General features: G+C 49.3%; 1 protein-coding gene across 1 annotated transcript in view; it reads left to right on the top strand.

Moving 5' to 3' along the window:
• Positions 1-20,315, top strand: part of GTF3C1 (general transcription factor IIIC subunit 1) — a 72,000-nt gene that overhangs the window by 21,042 nt on the left and 30,643 nt on the right. Inside the window, 10 exon segments of the mRNA XM_036916874.2 lie at positions 6,641-6,808; positions 8,348-8,463; positions 9,544-9,853; positions 10,411-10,628; positions 12,760-12,896; positions 14,012-14,165; positions 16,408-16,511; positions 17,326-17,510; positions 18,971-19,249; positions 19,498-19,643. Coding sequence (XP_036772769.2) covers positions 6,641-6,808; positions 8,348-8,463; positions 9,544-9,853; positions 10,411-10,628; positions 12,760-12,896; positions 14,012-14,165; positions 16,408-16,511; positions 17,326-17,510; positions 18,971-19,249; positions 19,498-19,643 — 1,817 coding nt within the window.

Below are 20,315 nucleotides of genomic sequence, written 5' to 3'. Positions count from 1 at the left end.
AGTAGCCCCTAAGCACACTGTAGCTTATTTCTTAGTGGTCAGCCAGCCAGATAGCAGGCCCTGAGGGCCTTCCTTGTCCTCATCCATTTCGTCTACATGTGCTGGTAGAACTGTCTCCATTTCATAGATGAGGAACCTGAGGCTCAGAGAGGCTGGCAGCCCACCCATGGTGGGGCAAGAACTCAAACCCAGGCTTGCATGAAGCCCTAGCACACCGCCCTCCTAGCTCCCTGGCCACCCTCAGATATGACCCTTTTACAGGGGCAGGAACCCTGTCTTACTCATCTTGGTGTGCTCTGGGCCCAAGGCAATGACATTTTCAGCCCAGGTGACAAAGTATGACACTTGATCCTCGAAAGCTATGTTTTTCCAAGGGAATAATAATGGCAGGGAGAAAAGCGGTAGCCAGCCCTATGTACTGAGCATTATGTGTATGCCAGGCACCATCTGAGCACTCTGAGGAACATGCTATTCTCACTCCCTTTTTATAGCTGAGCAGCCCGAGGCACAGCGGTCATACCAGTGAGCCATCCATGGTCATACAGCCAGTGAGTGGCAGAGGCAGGCTTGTGCCATGGTCCATATTCTAACCTGTTCCATGGCCCTGGGGTGTGGGCTCAGCAGCCACCCTGGTCATCCTGGCTGCTGCCCTGAATTGTGCTTCCAGCCTCTGGTGGCCCCTGCAGTTTCCAAAGACAGCTGCGCCCTTAGATTGCCTGTCAGCTTGCTTATCATTTCAGTTTCCCAAACTCTCTGAGTGACTCCCAGCACTGACCAGCCCAGCCCTATTCAAGGTGCATGCGTGTGTGTGTGCCTGTGTGTGTGTGTAGGTGTGTTGTGGGCCAGGGATACCACTGCGATTACATAGCATCTGCCTGACTCACCAGTGGCACTGTCCCTCCCTTTGTGACTCTTCAAGAGGAAGTCTGTCCTGTGCTCATTTGATCCCATCCTGCTTTTGTTCTTTTCCACATTAATCACAGTTGAGAGTACAGTTCTGCTAGGAGGCCAGATCAGATTTTTCACTGGGAATGTGAGAAACACAGGCTGTTCATTCCACTTCACAGCTGCTCTGGGTTTTCCTTTACAATGAGCAGTGCTGTCCATTAGAATAAAATTCTAGCCTAGCCAGGTGGCCTGATGTGGAAGAAATGCCACTTTCTAGGTCCAAGACATCAGTTAAAACACTTGACCTCTCTGAACCTCAGCTTCCTTTTTCTTAAAATGGCAAAAATAACTTGCTGAATGGATATGGTGATTAAATAAAATAGCTTCTGAAAATACCTAACACAGTGCTGGACTCATCCTAGGTCTTCAGTAAGGTTTCACTCCTCCCCTTCTTCTTTTCTGGGTCTCAGAATGTCTGTATTAAGCCATTCTGTCTTCATGTTAAGGTGAGCCTGTCCTGGATTTTCACACAAAAGAACTGCACGATTCTTTGTGTGAACTGCTGAGATGAGCACACACCTTATCTTTAAAAGACCCAAAGCTCCTTGTGCTTGAGAGCATGTGCAGTGATCTGCCTGTCATCTCTCTCCTGCCTTTTGTTTCTGGAAAGAAAGCCTCGCACCCAGGGGTCAGTGGTTGCCTTAACAGGCTGGTGATTCCTCCAAGAGGGATTATGGGTCCCTGAGGTGCAGCTTAGAGGGAATTCTGAGCCTGGGCATCTGGCAGGGGGCTCATTCAGGTGCCTTCTGCTTTGGCTTTACCTGACTTGGGGTCTAGAACAGTCTCCTTAAAAAAGGCAAATATGAGCTAAAGGGATTTTAAAAATAGAAATTGAAATTCTGTAACTGGTAAAACTCTAGAACTATGGGAAAGATGAAAAGGGCCAATGAAACTCACCCCAGCAGTCCCTCGTCCCTTCGATTACAGTGTGTCCCATCCTTTACTGCCTTCTCTCTTATAATTCTCCCAACAACTCCAGACTCTGGGCATTCTCATTAACCTTAGTTTACAGGCAAGCCAGTTGAGCCAGGGAGGTCAGCCAGCTTGCCCAGGTTCACAGACCACCTCTCGTGGGAGAGTCCAGATTCTTAACCACTGTGCATGCTACCTCCCTAACACAAGGATTTCCAGAATAAAGATGTGTGTGACATGGCATGGAGGAAGGGTGAGGTTTCTGTGGTCAGCATGTTGAGGAAGACCCAGAGACATACACAGCTTGGGTAGAGGACCAGGGTTTGCTTTTCTGACAGATACAGAAAAAAGTCAGTGCAGTTGGGATTCATGGCAGAGAAATCAGCTATGCTGTGGGGGAGGGGCCAGATGCAGGCCGCTTGGCCCAAAGCCTCACCAATACCCACTTGATGTGTCATGCCTGGCCTTCTGGAAGAAAGGCACCCTCACGCTAGGCCCATGGTTAGATGCTTGAGCCCACCCCCACTCGAGGTGTGCTGGAGATTCTCCTCCTCTGGGTCACACTCCTGGTCAGTCCTGGGCCTCATGAAACCCAGGGTCATGACAGGGGTCAGCTCAGTCCTCGTGCATCAGCCTCCCCCAGCGACAGCCTTCCTGTCCAGTTGCCTTCCTGAATCCCATGCTCAGAACCAGAGCAAGGCCAGGTTCCCACACCTCTCCAGAAGCCAGGCCACCATGACCTGAGGCCAGCTGTGGGGCTTTCCTACCTGGCAAGAAGGGACCAGTCTTTTAATCCAACTAATGTTTGTCATGCCACTGCACTGTGCTGGGTGTTGGCCATGCTATTAAGAGTAGCTGCTATGGTGATTGAGAGCTTCAGACAGCCTGGGCTCAGATCCTAGCTCTGCCACTTCATAGCTCCGTCAATTAGAGTAAGGCACTTAATCTCTCTGTGCCTCAGCTTCCTCATCTGCACATTGGGGCTCACAGGGGCCTGCCAGCCTTGTATTGTGAGGTTTGATGGGTTAATTCAGGTAACATCCACACACAGTGCCTAGCCCACTGTGAGAGCTGGGCATCAGGGTCAGTGACAGTTATGTGCTGACCTCTGTACAGCCATACCATCAGGTCATCCCACCACTGACGTGAGGAAGAGAACACTCATCTCACTTACTGGGCAGAAAACCAAGAGCTATACCAAGTCATTAACCCCAGAGTCACAGAAATGGGAGGTTGTAGAGACATCTGACCTGGAGCTGAAGTTTACACCGACCCACCTGTGAATGGCTGTCCATCCTGGCTGTCAGCAAAGGAGGTGGCTGGGCTGTTTGGAGAAGCTCTGATGGGAGAGGTGGTCAGTGCTGTGGAAGCAGAGCGGTGAGGCTGTCAGGTGCTGAGGGTTCCGGTTCTGCCCTCTGAGTCCATCAGTGTACCTGTAACATTTCTCCTCTTCCACTTGTGCTTCAAGGGCTATTCTGTATTTCTTTGACTGGCTAATTCGCCCCTGAGGGCATTTAAAAAGGAGTGGGGGAGTGGGCTATTGCTGAGAGCATGTTGGCTGCCTCCACTGAGTGCTGATGGTGCCACCTTGCACGCAGAGGCCAGCGTCCAAGGCCCCGGGTCGCCCACTGTTCAGTCACACAAATGTCTTTGAATTAGGGGCCATGTGTCATCAAAGGCTTAAGGCCTAGGCTCTGAAGTCAGCTGCCCGGTAAATCCCAGCTCCTCACTTGCTGAGGGGTGAGAGTTTGGGAAATGTCTTAGCTCCTGATATTCTCAGGTGTGAAATGGCATGGTAGCATTGTCACCTGAGACCGTGGTGAGGACTGGCTTGAACAGCACGAATGGAGAGCTCAGGCTGGCATCCATGCATTGGAGGAATGATGGCAGCTCTATTACGAGCAGTGGGCTGCTCTGTGAGCACCATCTGCGGAGGGGGTTGGCAGGGGTTGAGTAGAGTACAGAGGGGAAGAGCCAGGTCAGTGTTCTGTCCGCATGCTGGGTATGCTGGCCACAGGGTGGGGTGCCTCCCTCTGTGGCTGCTAGATTGGAATCCCAATTGAGGGCCCAATTCTCATCACCTGAGCCTTGAAATAGTTTTCACCCATGCTGTTGGGCCCACAAGTCCATTTGTCCCCATGTCTTCTCTCTGGTTGCTTTAGGTTCCCATCCTGGGCAGGAGAAATAGAGGGAGGGACAGGGCAGGCGACTAGAGCAAAGGGCAGAGCCATGGAAAGCAGGGGAACCTGGAAGGACCTGGCTGGCTGGAAGGGAGCCAAGACTTGAGGAAGCCTACACCGTGACTCGATGTCCTGTTTCTTCATCTCTCATGAACTGTGGGGTTTCTGTCAGTATGAGGAGTGGAGGGGAGTCATCACCAGATGGGCCCGAGGGTTCCTGAGGCTGCCTGCCCTGAGGGGTCGGTGGGTCAGCCTCGGCCAGGCCCTACTCTGAGGTGAGTCTCCAGTAAGTTCAGGGCCCTCAGATGCTTTGCTGTTTGTTCTCTGTCCCCATGAGAATCCCCTGCCTGGGTCAGAGAGCTGGCCCTGACCTGCTCAGTGTGGGTGTTCACACCCACAGGAAGTGAGGATGGCCTTCCGTGGCCACAGCTGCTGCACAAGACACTGGGTTTCAGAGACCAGCTTTTTGCTACCCTCCTTGCATGGGTTCCTGAGGATTATGCACCTTTAGCATCTTCCAGTCTCCCACTCCAATCCTGCTGCCTCCCTCTCTTTTTTTTTTTAAATTTTTTTATATTAAGGTATCATTGATATACACTCTTATGAAGGTTTCACAAGAAAATCAAGGTAGTATTACATTCACCCTTATTATCAAGCCCCCCCCATGCCCCATTGCAGTCACTGTCCATCACTGTAGTAAGATGCCACCGAGTCCCTACTTGTCTTCTCTGAGCTATACTGTCTTCCCCGTGACCCCACACACACCACATGCACCAATCATAATATCCCTGAATCCCCTTCTCCCTCCCATAACCCTCCCCTTTGGTAACCGCTAGTTGCTTCTTGGAATCTGTGAGTCTGCTGCTGTTTTGTTCCTTCAGTTTTGCTTTGTTGTTATACTCCACAAATGAGAGAAATCATTTGGTACTTGTCTTTCTCTGCCTGACTTATTTCACTGAGCATAATACCCTCCAGCTCCATCCATGTTGTTAAAAATGGTAGGATTTGATCTTTCTTATGGCTGAATAGTATTCCATTGTGTATATGTATCATCTCTTCTTTATCCATTCATCTACTGATGGACACTTAGGTTGCTTCCATATCTTGGCTATTGTAAATAGTACTGCAATAAACATAGGGGTGCATATGTCCTTCTGCATCTGAGAACTTGTTTTCTTTGGGTAAATTCCTAGGAGTGGAATTCCCAGGTCAAATGGTATTTCTATTTTTAGTTTTTTGAGGAACCTCCATATTGCTTTCCACAATGGTTGAACTAGTTTATATTCCCACCAGCAGTGTAGGAGGGTTCCCCTTTCTCCACATCCTCACCAGCATTTGTTGTTCCTACTCTTTTCTATGTCGGCCATCCTAACTGGTGTGAGGTGATATCTCATTGTGGTTTTAATTTGCGTTTCCCTGATGATTAGCGATGTGGAGCATCTTTTCATGTGCCTGTGGGTTGCTGCCTCCCTCTTGTAAGGACTTGGTGATACTACATTGGGCCCGCCTGGATAATCCAGGCTAATCCAAAACCTTCATGACCACCACAGAAAGCCATAGCTTAATCACACCTGCAAGTCTCCTTTGCCCCAGAAGGTAATGTAGTCACAGGTTCCAGGGGTTGGGGCATGGATGTTACCCTGCCTCCATGCTACCATATATCACAGGACATCATAGTGCAGAGTCATTTCCTCCATCCTGGAGACCTGTGATCCTCCTGAGTACCTTCACCTCTGTCACTCACAGGCTGTTGGGAGCTTGGGCAAGTTACCCCCTCAGTGCCTGTTTTTTCATCTATAAAATGCCCCTTAGAGTTACCAGGATCAAATGAGTTATCACATGTAAAGTGTCAGAACGCTGTTGTTTTTCCTTGTACCTTTCTCTTGTCAGAGCCACAGGCAAAGCTTATTATTTTCCCACCTTGTGCTTTTGGTGGTTGAGCTTATGGGTGCTGTGTGATTGTCTGGAGGCAGGTCCTGGCCTGCAAAGTTCCTCATCACTGTGCCTTTTACGAAAGCTAGTGCTCAAAAGAGTGCTGTGTGGACCCCTTATTACTGGCAGCTTTTGCCTCTTTTTATTTTCTTGGAGTAAATTCCCATTCTTGGAATCACTGGGTTAAGGCCTCCTGCAGTGCCCTAGAAGGGTTACAGATCTTGTTTTCACTGCTTCCCCACCTTGGCAATGGTCATCCGCCTCAGAGGAAAAAGGTTTTCATTCTTTCGGCAATACTGCTTGCATGCCTCCTGTGTGCTGAGCACTGGTCTGGGTGCTGGGGAGACACTCGGGAAAAACAGGCATGTTTCCTGTTGTCATGGAGCTTGTCTTGAGCAGGACAAGGCTGCTCATGACTTCATAGGTCCAACACTGCACCTCATTCCTTTCATTTGCATTTCATTGTTCACTGATTAAAAACAAAAAGTTGTTTTATTGAGTAAATTTTCAGTGTAAGTGGACTAAATTTTGTGCCCTGAGATATGCAGTTAAATGTCCCAAACTCGATGCTGCATCTGATCTTTCTTGGGGTCTCTGTCCTGCTGAAGTCAACACCCCCCACACTCTGTCATTTTACTCCTTGCTGGAAAACATGTTTGTGTTCCTAGGGACTGATGTCATGGTGCGCTGCCTCAAGCTGCTGAAGGAATTTAAACGGAAGGTCGAAGAGGACCACGACCAGGACGACGACGAGGATGAGGAGGTCATCTCCAGGGCAGTGCCTCCGGTGGACATTGTGTATGAGCGGGATATGCTCACTCAGACCTATGAACTCAGTAGGTCCTGTTCTCATGCCTGCTTGCGCATGTCCAAGCAGGGCTGTGCCGTTGAGAATGTAACCAGCAGAAAGCACTGTGTTTCCCTTGACGGGTTTAGGCTTTGGGTCAGATTTGAGTTTGAATCCTTGCTTTGCCACTTGTGGCTGGATCACGTTAGCAATGCCTCAGAGCCTTGGGTCCAGTATCTGTAAAATGGGGATGTCATCCACCCTAGCCTGTGAGGACTAAGTGAGGACTAGGATTAAAACATCTGGTGTAGTGCCTGATACACAGAAAGCACTCAGGAAAATGAGCTATTAAATTATACTCAAGGATTTGAGAGCTACTCACCATCTTGTAAACGTTGTCTGGAGTCACTGCAGGTTGAGACGTCTGCTGTAGAGGGGGAGCAACTGTCTCCCCATTCCTTGCCCTTCCTCAGATCCCCCAAATCCACATAGGATAGCAGTGACCCAGTGCCATTGGTGGTGTGGCTGCAGGTCTCTGTGGGGAGGCGGACAGAGCAGGAGGTGAGGCGGCCTCAGACCTGATTCAGCCGGCAGGTACAGAGCCATGCTGGCAACTCGGAGGGCTGTTTGGCAGTTTTCACCAGCTCTTTACATCTCTCAGAATGAGTTCCTCAGAGCTCAGCTTGAGGAGAGCTGTCTGTGACCCTTTCATCCCCACTTTTAGCATGTGTTCACTGTCGGGAACTATCCTGTTATTTATGCATGTGCAGTACAGCAAATCCTCCTTTATCCAGATTGGTTTTATGTGGCAGCCTCACGCATGGGACACATCAGGAAATAAAGGGAAACTATTTCTGAACAGCCCAAGAGCTTGGCCACAAAATCTGCCCTGCAGCTCGTGTCCTTTACTGGGTACCTCCCTGCCACTACCACCCCCCCCTACCAGGCTCCATCCAGCTGCGCCCTGTCTCAGAGTAATCCAGTAAACTTAAAAGGGCTTCCTAGAAGCAGATACAGTGATGGCACTGAGCAGTGACAGTGTGTGGCAGGGCAGGAGCTGACAAACTTGGCAGAGCCAGTAACAGAGCACAGTCGTCTGCTAGTTATTTAATACAGGGCTGAATAGTGTTATTCCCACAGGCCCTGCTGGCTGACGGCCGTGATGGGACAGTGCAGTAACCAGTGTTCCTAATAATGCCTATGAGTCTGTCAAGAAAGACAGGGGTATAAAGAAAGGTCTTCATTAAAAATTATTTTGAGACTTTTTAAGAGGGTTGATTTCATTCATGTGAAAGAGCTAAATTCCTGCTGAAGAGTGAAAAATGACATCACTGGACTTAGACAAGCAGTTGGTAGCCTGACATTTATGCTTCTAATGAAGGAGCCAGATAGTGAGCACTTGAATGTTAACGATTAGGAGTGTCCAGAGAGTCTGTGGAGGGGCAGGAGGGCGAGGCACATATTTTATCCTGTGTGTTGGTTCCACTGCCCTGAAATGTGTCCTTACAAAAGGTGGGAATTGACTTGACCTGTGCAGAATGGCTCCTTTGCAAAGGCTGTGGTTCAAGTATGTTGTTGTTTCACACAGTTGAACGCAGAGGCACAAAAGGGATTTCCCAAGCTGAAATCCGAGGGGCTATGAACGTGGGGAAACTGGAAGCAAGAATGCTGTGTCGTCTTCTTCAAAGATTCAAAGTTGTCAAGGTAACATCAAGAGTCATCCCGCACAATTCATTGTCTTGGGATGAGGACCCAGTGGGATTGTGGAGGCATGTCTCAGATGGGCAGGAAACGAGGCTGGCCTGCTGTCTTCCTCAAGGAGGCAAATGACTGCCCGGGAGCTGAACGCAGCCCACCTCTATGCCATGTCCCTCCTCACTGTGGATTTTATTGGTTTTCATTTTTTAAAAAACAGAATGAGTTGTCAGCATTGAAAAGTCAGCAGGAGACGGGGTGGGGGGTACGCTCCTGTGTGGGGGTCAGCTGGCACTGGCCAGCATCTCACCACCCTTCAGACAAAGTGCGTGCCCTCCTGGGCCCCCCAGTCTGGCCCCGCCTCTTTTATGTCCTTTGCCACACTCCCGGGGATGGTGCTTGGGCCAACTACACGTCTGGGGCTCACCTTTCAGAATTCAAACCTGCTATTTTGACCCTTTATGCCTCATTCTGTTCTTGCCAACTTTTTAGCTGTTTTGCCAGAAGGCAGTATCACAGTTGAGCTAATGACTGCAAAGCACAGAGCAGTCCTTGGCATGTGGGTGGTATATAGATGTTACTCTTTCTGCTATAAGAGCCCTAGGAGAGCCCTTCCCTGTTCTAGAAGATAGAATGAGTGTGGATTAGTGATGACCTTGCTGTCAGTCTGTACGACAGGGGCTGCATGGAGCTTGTGACCTCCAGGCCCTGACTCATCGGTCTGCAGCAACAGTGCTGAACCATGGAATCTGTGCGGCAGACACTGCTGACTGACTGAGGGTGTTGGGGATATGTGGAAGGCCAACTTAGAGCCTGTCCTTGGGGAGCTCCCATCTCACAGAGCAGACACACATTCAGGGTTAGAGTTTAGAAGACTGTCTCCCGCAGGCCTGTTCAAGTATATTGGGAGACAGGACCCGTGAGGGAGCATCGTGGGGCCGACCTGGGGGCCGGGCAGTGAGACAGAGGAGGTGTAGGCAAATGCAGGCCTGATGAGGACATAGACACCACAGACCTGCGGCCACCGGAGAGCCTGCATGGTACGGCATCCTCTCCTGAGTGTGATTAAGTACATGTTACTCCCTCCAGGGATTCATGGAAGACGAAGGGCGGCAGAGGACCACCAAGTACGTCTCCTGCGTGTTTGCAGAAGAGAGCGACCTAAGCCGGCAGTATGAGCGGGAGAAAGCCCGGAGCGAGCTCCTGACCACAGTGAGCCTGGCCTCTGTGCAGGAGGAGTCCCTCCTGCCGGAAGGAGAGGACACGTGCCCCTCTGAGTCGGACAGTGAGGAGGAGGGCAGCAGCCACAAGAGAAGAGGCAAGGGGTCGCAGGGGGACGTGAAATCCTCCTCAAATGGCAGTCTCGGGACTCAGCCTCAACACTCCACCCCAACGAAGGGTACGGGGTACTCTCGGAGTTTGGGGGAAGTGGGCTCTCAACCCAAGCTGCTGCCAATCTGACCTTACCCTGGGTATCTTCAGAAAACAACCCGTTCAGTGTAGCAGACACCCGAGGACCCCATTGGTGCTGGCCTAATGTGGACTATTGTATCACATGTATCACGTGATCAGAAGCCTGGAGGAGAGGGTCATGTGGTCTGTATCTTGGCTGCTAGGAAGTCAGTGCCCCTTGGCTAATGTTTTGTTTGTTTTGTTGTATTTTTACTGCTAAATGGATTCAATTCCATAAACTTCCCCTATCCTCTTCCCTTCAACAATCTACAAATCTCTTGAGATTTTAGTTTGGTTATAGAATACTTTTTTCGAAACGTGAAGGGTGGTACCAATGACAGATTTGCAAATCTGGTACCTTGCTAGGAGGGGGGCACCACACTGCTTGCTTGGTCCACCACCCCAGTCCTTAAACTGACTGGATAGGATCCTTGGCGTGCGTGTGTCTGGTCTGGCCACCAAGCATGAGTGCCCTGCACTTTCCTTCTGCTGCGCCCCATGCAGGTGGATGGAAGGTCATGAACCTGCACCCGCTGAAGAAGCAGCTGTCTCCCTTGCCGGGGGCCACTGAGGAGAGGGCCTGCCAGAGCTCCGTTGGCGGGGACAGCCTCCTGGATTCCAGCAGCTCCTCGGACCCCAGCATGTCCTTTGGTTCCCACTGTGCAGAGGGTAACAGTGGCGACATAGCCATGATCGAAGAGGTCAGGCTTGAAAATCCAAAGGTGAGAGTCCCTCAGTAAGGAGCCTGTGGCAGGTGGACCTCGGCCTTATCAGTTCTGCGCTTAGGAATCACAGCAAACACGGTCAGGAACAGTAACAGTACAGGAGCCACACACCGAGGGCTTACTCTTTGCTAAACGGGGGCCAGTGCTCTCTGGGTGTGGCACTCACGTACACACCTTCCTGCCCACTCAGAAATCACCCGCACAGGTATTTACACAGCATTGTAACTCCCAACAATTCACTCTTCTTACTTACACTTATTTGGAGAGAGAGTTGTATGGCTAGTTTAGATTGGTGGTTCTTACCCTGGGCTGGTTTGTGCCCCATGCCCCTCAGGGGACCCGGAAAGCACCTGAGAAAGGCTTGTTGGGTGGCTTTGGGCTCTCTTGCTGCCGTTTTGTTCAGGCTGCACAGAAACCCCGAAAGATAAATGTCAGCTGTGGTCTTGGCTGTGGAAGGAGGCCCCTAGGACCCGAGGGCCTTGCTTGCTCAGTTAATGACAAAGTTAGGATTAGAACCTGTGAGCATGGTGTTCCCACCCCGCTTGCTTCTCCCTTTCTGGTGTGGAGGCCTGTGCTCTGCTACTGTTCCCACAGCAGAAGTGATGGAGTGCAGGATGGGGAAGGTTTTCTGTGGCTTCTTCTAGAACCTTTTAATCCTATTCTTTGGGTGCTATAACTCACTATCAAGTCATGATTGGTATTGTGTTTTCCACTGAAGAACATGGGCTTACCAGCAGGTGGCTCCAGCAGGTTCCCGTGGGTTTTACCTGCTATCCGCAGCACCACCCCTCTGCACCTCTAATCAGGTCCATGTGTCTCCAGGAGCACACACCCTCCAGGTCCTAGAATTCCTTTGCTTGTTGCCTAGCTCAGTTCTTTCTCTTCCTCCTAGAAATCTGTTCTCACAGTAATGGCAGAGCCTTATTTTTCTCTTGGCACACTTGCTGTGAAGAGGGGCATGAAGTCTACATTTAGAGGGCCCTCAGCAAAGCATGTTTTCACTCTGCTCTCTGGCAGTCCCATGGCAAGTGGCCATTGTGATTTTCCTCCAAAATATTTGCTCTGAAATGCAAGAGAGGACAGAGATCTTTTTGCCACTCTTGGGCCCCTTTTTGAATCTGAATTTTTGCCTCCTTGAGCCCTTCCATCTCCATGAGAGAACTGCTTTCCCAGAGTTCGAACGGTAGCCAGCAGGGAAGTGATCTGTTCTGGCAGCACCAAATCTTCTCCTGAGCACGTCCTCACCCTCCTGAAAGCACCCCTCCAAGTAGGAGAGCGTCCAGCGGCAGGGCTGGGCTGCTGGGTGGAGCTGACTTGTGCGGAGTGATTTACAAGGCCTCTGTTAGAGGTGGGATTTCCTTTCCTTTTCATGGTGCACATTTGGGCTTTCACATTGGATCCCAGGGCAAGTGAAACAAGTTCATTTTAGCTCCTGGAAGACACAGGAGCCATGAAGAGAGAAGTGGGCATGTTGGTGGGGGTGAGAGAGAGCACTGATCTTTCTGATCCCTTCATTGTTCCCGCACCACTCACCCAGGTTTACCGAGGGACAACCTGTCTGAACTCAGAAGCCTCTGCTTCTGTCTTACATTCCCAGAGAGACCTCCCGTGGCTTCCTCAGCCTGGAGTCGGAAGCCCGGCCCAGCCTGCATCCATGCTCTGGGATCCTAGAGAGTTACTTGGCTTCACTGAGCCCTGGTTTTCCTCTTCTGTAAAAGAACGATATTACTAAGGTGGTTGAGAGTTATTGATGAAAATGCCCATAGAGTGACTGGCGTGGATTTGACCCTCAGAGTTTTGGCTTCTTCCCCTCCTCTCTACTGCAGGAGAATGAAGAGAAAATTGAGTGAATGCTTTCTGCTTCAAAAGGTGCTGTAGCAGATGCTTCTAATTTCTGTTCTGAACCCAGCTGATGCCAGGGTCCTCTGCTGGCAGATGTCTTTGCTGTTTCAAAGCATTGCAATAGTGGGGTGGTGGAATCCTGTGGGGGAAACAGTCCCCTTGACTTCTCTTCTTAAAACATGAGCATAGAGATTCAATAAAGAGGGAAAGTGTACCCACAGGAGTGGTGTCTGTCCCCTAAACCTTGCTAAGCCTGTTGTATTCGTGTGCTTTTGGTCTGTTCCAGGAGAGTGGCAGTTCCCAGAAGCCTGGGAAGCATGGCCCAGGCCAAGACAAACCCCATGAGACTTACCGGCTGCTGAAACGCAGGAATCTGATCATAGAAGCCGTCACCAACCTCCGCTTAATCGAGAGCTTATTCACGTAAGGGGTAGTCTGTCTGTCTTACAGTAACAATAACTCTCATGTCAGTTAGTTATCATAAGGCCCAGAAATGACCAAGAGCCATTTGAATCTCTCTTCCTCTGTATAGATTCTCACAGTATCCCTTTGTGGTGGAAAGGATTTAGAGTTTGTTCTTGTGATTTGCAAAGTGTAGCTGTTGAGGAATACCAGTATACTAGACAAGGAGAGAAGGACTGAGGTAGAAGCCCAAGAGGAGGGAAATCCATTGCCTTTCTCCTTCTTTGGAAATTTGGTGTTAAGGAAGGGCTGAGAAGAAACTTAGGCAGTTAAGAGCATCAGCTTATAAACTGTTTTTAGTTCTCCATGGAGCCTTCTCTTCAAACAGAATCTTACATGAAAATGAAAACAAAAGAGATACAAGTAGAACTTCTGTGTCTGGGGTGGCTCTGTTCATATAGAGGCTCTCCTCTGGTCTGGTCCTTCTAATCCATGGTCGCCACCACTGCTGGGTGGCAGCTTCAGGCTTCTGAGATGCCCGGTGTGCATGCTCCCCAGTTAGAAGGAGTGATGGGTGTGAATTCTCTAACCAGGGATGAGATTTGGCCATCTGCAGATGCTGCCTGGGTCCCCTCTTCTGTGCAGTGAGGGCTTGTCTGGGTGTCCCATTGTCCCTTCTGGCCCTGCCACTGAATGATCAGTGATCTAGAACCATCACCATAGTGACTCAGGAAGATCTAGAAAGTAAGATGTATGAGGAGAGGAATCAAAGAAAGCTTCAGATGTGAGAGTGTCAACAGTGCTAAACTTAGCCAGGTGCCAAACTGAGCCTAAAGACTTAGTGAAGACAGAGTTCCATCATGGCACTTGGTTTCCTGCCGTCATAATCTCTAGTTCCTGGTAAAAAGCTTGGAATGTGAAGCCACTGTGCGTGGGGGCCCATCCTCAGCTAACTCTTCTACCACAGAGAGATGATCCTTAATTTCTCAAGAATTCAGCCTTTCAACGGTGAAACCCCTCTTTGCTTCTTCCCTAGTTTCTGCGGAATACCATATATGCAGGTCTCGGTTACCAGGGTGGAGAAAGGCCTTGCATGTTGAGACTGGGAATAATACTTCTTATTTTGTGATGCCCAGGATTCAGAAAATGATCATGGATCAGGAGAAGCAAGAAGGCGTGTCCACCAAGTGCTGTAAGAAGTCCATTGTCCGCTTGGTGCGCAACCTGTCTGAGGAAGGTCTCCTGAGACTCTATCGGACTACGGTTATTCAAGATGGCATCAAGAAGAAGGTAACCATGGCTCTCTTGGTGCCCGCAAAGCCAGCCTCACACTCTTGGAAGTTTTCTTGCTGGGCTTCTCTTGTCCTTGTCAAATCTCATTTGTCCTTTTTGCCGATAACTCAGAATTTCCCATTTTGCTGCCTAATTTGGGAAATGGATCATCCCCACTTTCTGTGGAGGATGGAAATGGAAAAAAGAAATAACTTGCTTGGGTCTCCAAGCTGCATGCGTAGCCCAATGCAGGTGTCTAGCCCCCTGGCCAGCTTTGAAAGAGGAAGGAATGTAAGGCATTTTGAAGTTCAGCAGAGTAGCATTGGGGAGAAACTAAGTGACATTTAGAAGGTGGAAAATTTAGACTAAGCAGCAAGAACATTTTCCATGGAGATCTAAGGAAACGTCCCAGAGGAAATGACAGTGACTCAGTTAGGATGCTCTGCCGGGGTTATCAGATGAGGAATTGTATTATCTTCTTTCTCAATTTATCTGTTTCTGTAAAATTTAAAGTTTGGGTCCATTCCCATGGCAACTGTAGCTCAGCAGCTTTGCACATGTTCTGTGGCATAAATTTCTCAGGGTCAGAGAATCTGAGATGGCCCAGCTGGATGCGGGGACCAAAGGGAACAGTGCTGTGGGGACAGCCAGCCTTCTTTTCTGGCTCCATTTTAAATCTCTGCCTTAAGAAAGTTCTGCTTTGATATTTTGTTTTCTTAATAAGCTGACATGGTCATTTCTGTTTATTTTTTTTTTGAGACATTTCAAATTTGGAAAATACAAGAATGTAGTGTCAGAACATAGTTTCTACTGTGGCAAGTTGGCGCTCTTCATCAGTCTTTATATCTTCTGTGAGTCCCCTTGCAGTGTGTCTCCTGCTCCTGTTTGGTCCCATATCCTCCAAAGGGAGTGGGGATAGGAAGCAAGTCCCATGGGTAAACACTGAGGATCACGCAACCTCAAAAATACAGGTTCCCAGTGTTGGGGTTCCCTTGCCACAGGGCACCACTATAGCGGCACCACTCTTGGGGTCTGTTTCTCCAGCTGGAGGGGGCTGCCGTATTGTACATCTGCCTCCAGAATCAGCCTAAGTCTCTGAACAGCATTTTCTCTTGCAGTGGGAGCACATGCTGCCAACCGGCAGCCTTCTCTCCTGAAGCCATGGTGACTGGGGTTGCTGCCTCCTGGCCTCAGCCTGTGCCTCTGCTCCTGTGTCATGCCCTGGCCATGGGCCTTGGGAAGTGGGCTGTGCCCTTTGGCTGTGGCAAGTGGGAAAATAGGAATGCTTTGCATTCACACCATGCTTTTAAATTCTCTGAGCTGAACTCTATCTCATTTGAGCCTCATAAAACCACAAAAAAGTTGTCACGGCAGCGGGGAGGGGTCCCCATTTCACAGTTGAGAAGCAGAGACACTAAGCCAATTGTGGCCTTTTGGAGTACCCACCCAGGCATTGCTGCCTGTTCCCTGTGACCAGCCCTCTCTTGGGCCATTTTTGGCGCAAAGCCTCCTGACCAGAGGTACATATTTAGAAAGCCTTATCTTGCTCTCTCCTGCCAATGGCAGACAAAAAAGGAGCCTGACTCTGGGGCCCAGGCCACCATGCCTTCCACCTCTTTACTGCACAGCCATCACCCTGATACCCTCTGCTCAGCCCCCCAGGCTTCTCCATTGTCATCGTAGGTGTTGCCCGTGAGGTGGTAACCACCATAACCATCCAGCTTCAGTTCCCCAGAAAAGCTAACACAACAGAAGCAGCTGTAAATCCCCTACCAGTTTGTTAGAAGCACACCTGGCAGGAATCCCACGATGGCACTCCTGGTGAGGGGAGATTAATGAAAGCCACTTACCTTTTCCAGATGGAAGCCTTAGGATTTCTGAGCAACCATGGGACATTCTCAGATAGCAGGAGTGGGGCATCAGGAGCAACCCAGCAGGTGGCTGCGGAGACCAGGGGGCCATGAGAGCCTAGCAAGGGGGCTATAGGGCAGACCATGCTCTCTCCAGGCCAGAATTCCTCACCTGAGCAAAGCATGGTGTGACGGACGGCAGAGCTTTATCACTCAGTCACTTGAGGAATTTTGATGCCAGAAATTATAATGGCAAACTGTTCAGCAACACATTTTACTTCAGTCTCTTAACCCTCTTTTGGAAATGTGGTAAAAATAGATATAACCAGTGTTCCATGAGCCCAGTTGTGGAGCTAAATGTCCCTCAGCCCGTCCCCAGCCCCTGGGGACACTCTGACCTCTCTCTGCAGGTGGATCTGGTAGTGCACCCATCCATGGACCAGAATGACCCTCTTGTGAGAAGTGCCATTGAGCAGGTTCGTTTCAGGATCTCCAATTCAAGCACAGCAAACAGGCAAGTGGCAGTGCCCACACGAATTCACAGCAGAGCTGCCTGCATCTCAGCTCCCTCCTGAAGCAGTTTGCACAAAAGCCTGTGATTTATACTTGTGTAAGGTTAATGAATTCACTGTCTTAGGGTTTGTGGTTCGTGATCCCCTTGTCTAAACAAGGGTCAGTTTCTGGATTCTTTAAGAAAAAAAATGCTAATGTTCTTAATTTTATTCATTTATCTGATAATGTAGACAGAGCATTCCAAACCACAGTACCGGTGATGTATGAAACTCGCTCAATCTCACAGTGGTTCAAAATTATTCTATTTGCCTTTCTGAAGTCTTCTCTAATTTTTTTCAAAAAGCATCTAATGGACCAAGTAAAACTCAGGGGTAGGAGAAAATTCTCAGCTATGTTTAAGCCAGAGAGGGCCCATGGCGGGCAGAAGGCTGGATCTGGCTTATAGATGTTGGGTGTGTGGCCTGCTGTGCATTGGCTTCACGTACTTTCAATCAGCTGCCGATTGAGTTCACATCATATTCCTGATCTCTGGCATTTATGAAAGTGTCAGTGGACCTAACACATTGGGCTGCCTTCCTCTTAAGGTAGCAGCTGCCCTGTCGGTGGGAGTGCACTCTCTGTCACCAAAGTCCCCATCACCCCCAAATGTCTCATGACCTGACACATTTTATTCATTGACATCATCTGCCTGGCCCCTACTTGAGTTAGAAACCCTAGGGCCAAATGGCTTCATCTGATTCCTGAGGACAGACCCTGCCCTTTCTCTTAGCCCTTGATTTTCTCAGCAGAGTATTGATCTTGTATTTGAACTACAGGGTTAAAGTGCCCCAGCCTCCAGGGCCTCAAGGGGAGGCCGAGGAAGAAAGTCAAGGAAAAGAGGGCCCAAGTGGATCAGGAGAGTCTGAGCCGAATGCCTCCTCTAAGCCAGAAAGTGGACGAGTGAAAAAAACTGATGAGAAAATGGGCATAACACAGCTGAAAAATTATAACCCTGTTGTAGGTAAAAAGCAGCTTTTTGTCAATGTCTGATTGTATCTCATTTGTTATTTGCATGGTGATGTTTGAGCCACTTGGTATTCTGCATTCTGGCAGTGGGTGGCAGTCAGAAGAATCTGGCCCGAATTACTAGCCGGGTCACCCAGGGCTGGTCACATGACCTCTGTCAGCATCAGTTGCCCAGCCCACAAAGTGGGGATGGTTCTTGCCTGGCATACTTCACAAGGCTGTTATGAGACTCAGATGAAATTATGCTAGATACTAACATGAGGAATTATTCACAAAGATTAATTCCTGCTGTTGAATATCCTTGGGTGGGAACATGGTATAAACCACAGAAAATCTCTACCTCTCCTGACCCCATAAACCTCCTTGTAGTTACAGTCACTGATGGGTTTGAACATTCATTTAATTTCCCAGAGTTGGGCCATGACAGGGTTGCCTCCAGCCTCCAGCCTACCACTTAACTCTAATGCAAATGTGTGGGGCAAGTGTGGATTCACGGGCTTTATCATTGGGGTTCCTTCACTGGCTAGAAACGGGCATGTTGATGGAGGAGGGCACAGACCTCTGTCAAGCAGGAAATGTCCTGGTAGGGGACACCACACAGCAGACCCAGTGATTCCAAGCAGAAGAGGGCATTTGTGTGACTTCCCTTTATGAGTGCTCCAGCCACACAGGTATGGCCTTGAAACTCTCAAGGTCTCATGTTAAAAAGTATAGACTGAGGGAGAGACACCTCACATGCCCTTGAGTAGCCACAGGGCACTGTGTGCCCCTCAAATGGGCCAGGTGAGATGGGGGAGAAGAGACTTCTAGCCGCCTGTCCTTGCTGCCCTGTTCCGATGTCTCCCTCGTCTCTCACCTGCCCTTCCCCACCAGGGAAAGCCAAGAAGTACTTTATTTGTATCAACAAAGAAATAAGCGACTTTAAAAGAACCCAGATCATGGAATATTTCTGCACAGTCCCCATCAAGCCAGGAGCCCCGGCACCAGGGTCTGTCGGGCGCTCTGTGGTGGTTCCCTTCATCACGCTGTGGCTCAGTGCTCCCTCCTTCCTTGCTCTCCTAGTCATTCCAGCCTCCTGGCCCTTATTTAAATGTGCCAGCACACCCCTTGCATTTACCGTGGGCTGCACTTCCCAGGTGTGTGCATGGCCTGCTGCCTTGAGGACTTCGCTCCAGGCCTCTCCCCAGTGAGCCTTTCCCTGGCCTCTAGGTAGAATGACAGCCCTTGTGCCCATTACTTGCTTTATTTCCTGTACCAGCTACTTCTATCTGTCGTATTATTTTAGGTGTTTTGTTATTGTCTGCCTTTTACCACTAGAAAGTAAGTTCCAGCAGAGTAAGATCATTTGCTGTCTCCCTGGCACCTGGGATATAGTGGCACTTGGTAGTTTTTGATTAATTGAACTGAATTGAATCTGGGATTTTGGAAACATCACCCACCCCTTTCTTGCCTCAGTTCCAGGACTTGGGCGTTCTCTAGGGTTTCTGCCCAAAATGCCTCGCTTGCGGGTGGTACACATGTTTCTGTGGTACCTGATCTATGGGCACCCTGTCAGCAATGCGGTGGAAAAGCTGGGCTTCAGCAGTGACAGAAGACCAGGAAAGCAGGAGCCGGGAAGGGCTGGAGTTCCGTCCTCCACCGGAAGCGACCGGGAGGCCCCCTCCGATGCCCCACCCAAGGACAACCAGGAAGGAGTCGTCTGGGAGGCTGAAGTGGAACTCGCCACTGAGACAGGTACGATGCTTCTGGGCAGGCGAGCCACAGCGTAATCCTGAGGGGAATCACAGTGGGTCCTTGTCCTTATTATCCCAACTGGCTGAATCCCCACACGGCCCTGATCACAAGAAAGACATAATCCAAACTTCCTGCCTGATAAGCTTCCTGCCCGAGCTTCTAGTGAAAGGGAACCAAGACCTACTGGGAGGTGATACCACCATTAGACTGGGACCCTGTCTATGGGAGTGACTCTTGTTTCCTCCAAGTATACGTGGATGAAGCCTCGTGGACACGCTACGTTCCTCCCATCCCAGTCCACCGGGACTTTGGCTTTGGCTGGGCACTCGTCAGCGACATTCTCCTCAGCCTGCCTCTCTCCATCTTTGTCCAGATTGTACAAGTCAGCTACAAGGTACTGGTGACTCCTGGGGCTGTCACCGTGCTGATCCCTTAGCTCCAAGCCAGAGAACCTACACTCACCTGGTCCAGGGGAAATACTTTAAGAGTTGCAGCTGCCTAGATGGTTGATAGATTGGGTGGATGAATAGATAGGTAGGTAGATGGATAGATAGATGATTGAATGGGTGGGTGGGTGGGTGGATGGATAGATAGACAGGATGGAGGATGGCTGGGTGGATGGGTGGTCGGTCAAGGGAAATATTTTAAAGACTTATTCTAGATAGATTATTCAGTAGACAAACAGAAAGATAATTATGGTATAACAATAAAATGTGTGTTTAGGACTTGATAAATAGAACTTGGAAAAAGGAGAAATAAAAAGTACCCAGAATTTCATCACTCAAATATTGCTTAGTGTTTTTGGTACATTTTCTTCTAGTCTTTTTTTCCTATGCCATGTTTATGTTTACATATGTGTGTGTGTGTTTGTGTGTGTGTGTGTGTGTGTGTGTATGAGATCTAGCTCCCTTTAAAAAAAGAAAATGAATTGAGACTATATATACTATATTTACTCTTGTTATCTGTTCTTTCCACCAAACAATATAGTGTACTTTTCACATCATTAAGTTTTAACTTATTAGGTAAATTTGTAGTATTCCTTCTTATATATTATTCCTTCATATCC

The sequence above is a fragment of the Manis pentadactyla genome, chromosome 10 (genome assembly GCF_030020395.1).
Source record: "Manis pentadactyla isolate mManPen7 chromosome 10, mManPen7.hap1, whole genome shotgun sequence".
Lineage (NCBI taxonomy): Eukaryota > Metazoa > Chordata > Mammalia > Pholidota > Manidae > Manis > Manis pentadactyla.
Note: the sequence above shows the minus strand (reverse complement) of the source record. Positions and strands in the feature narration are given on the sequence as shown.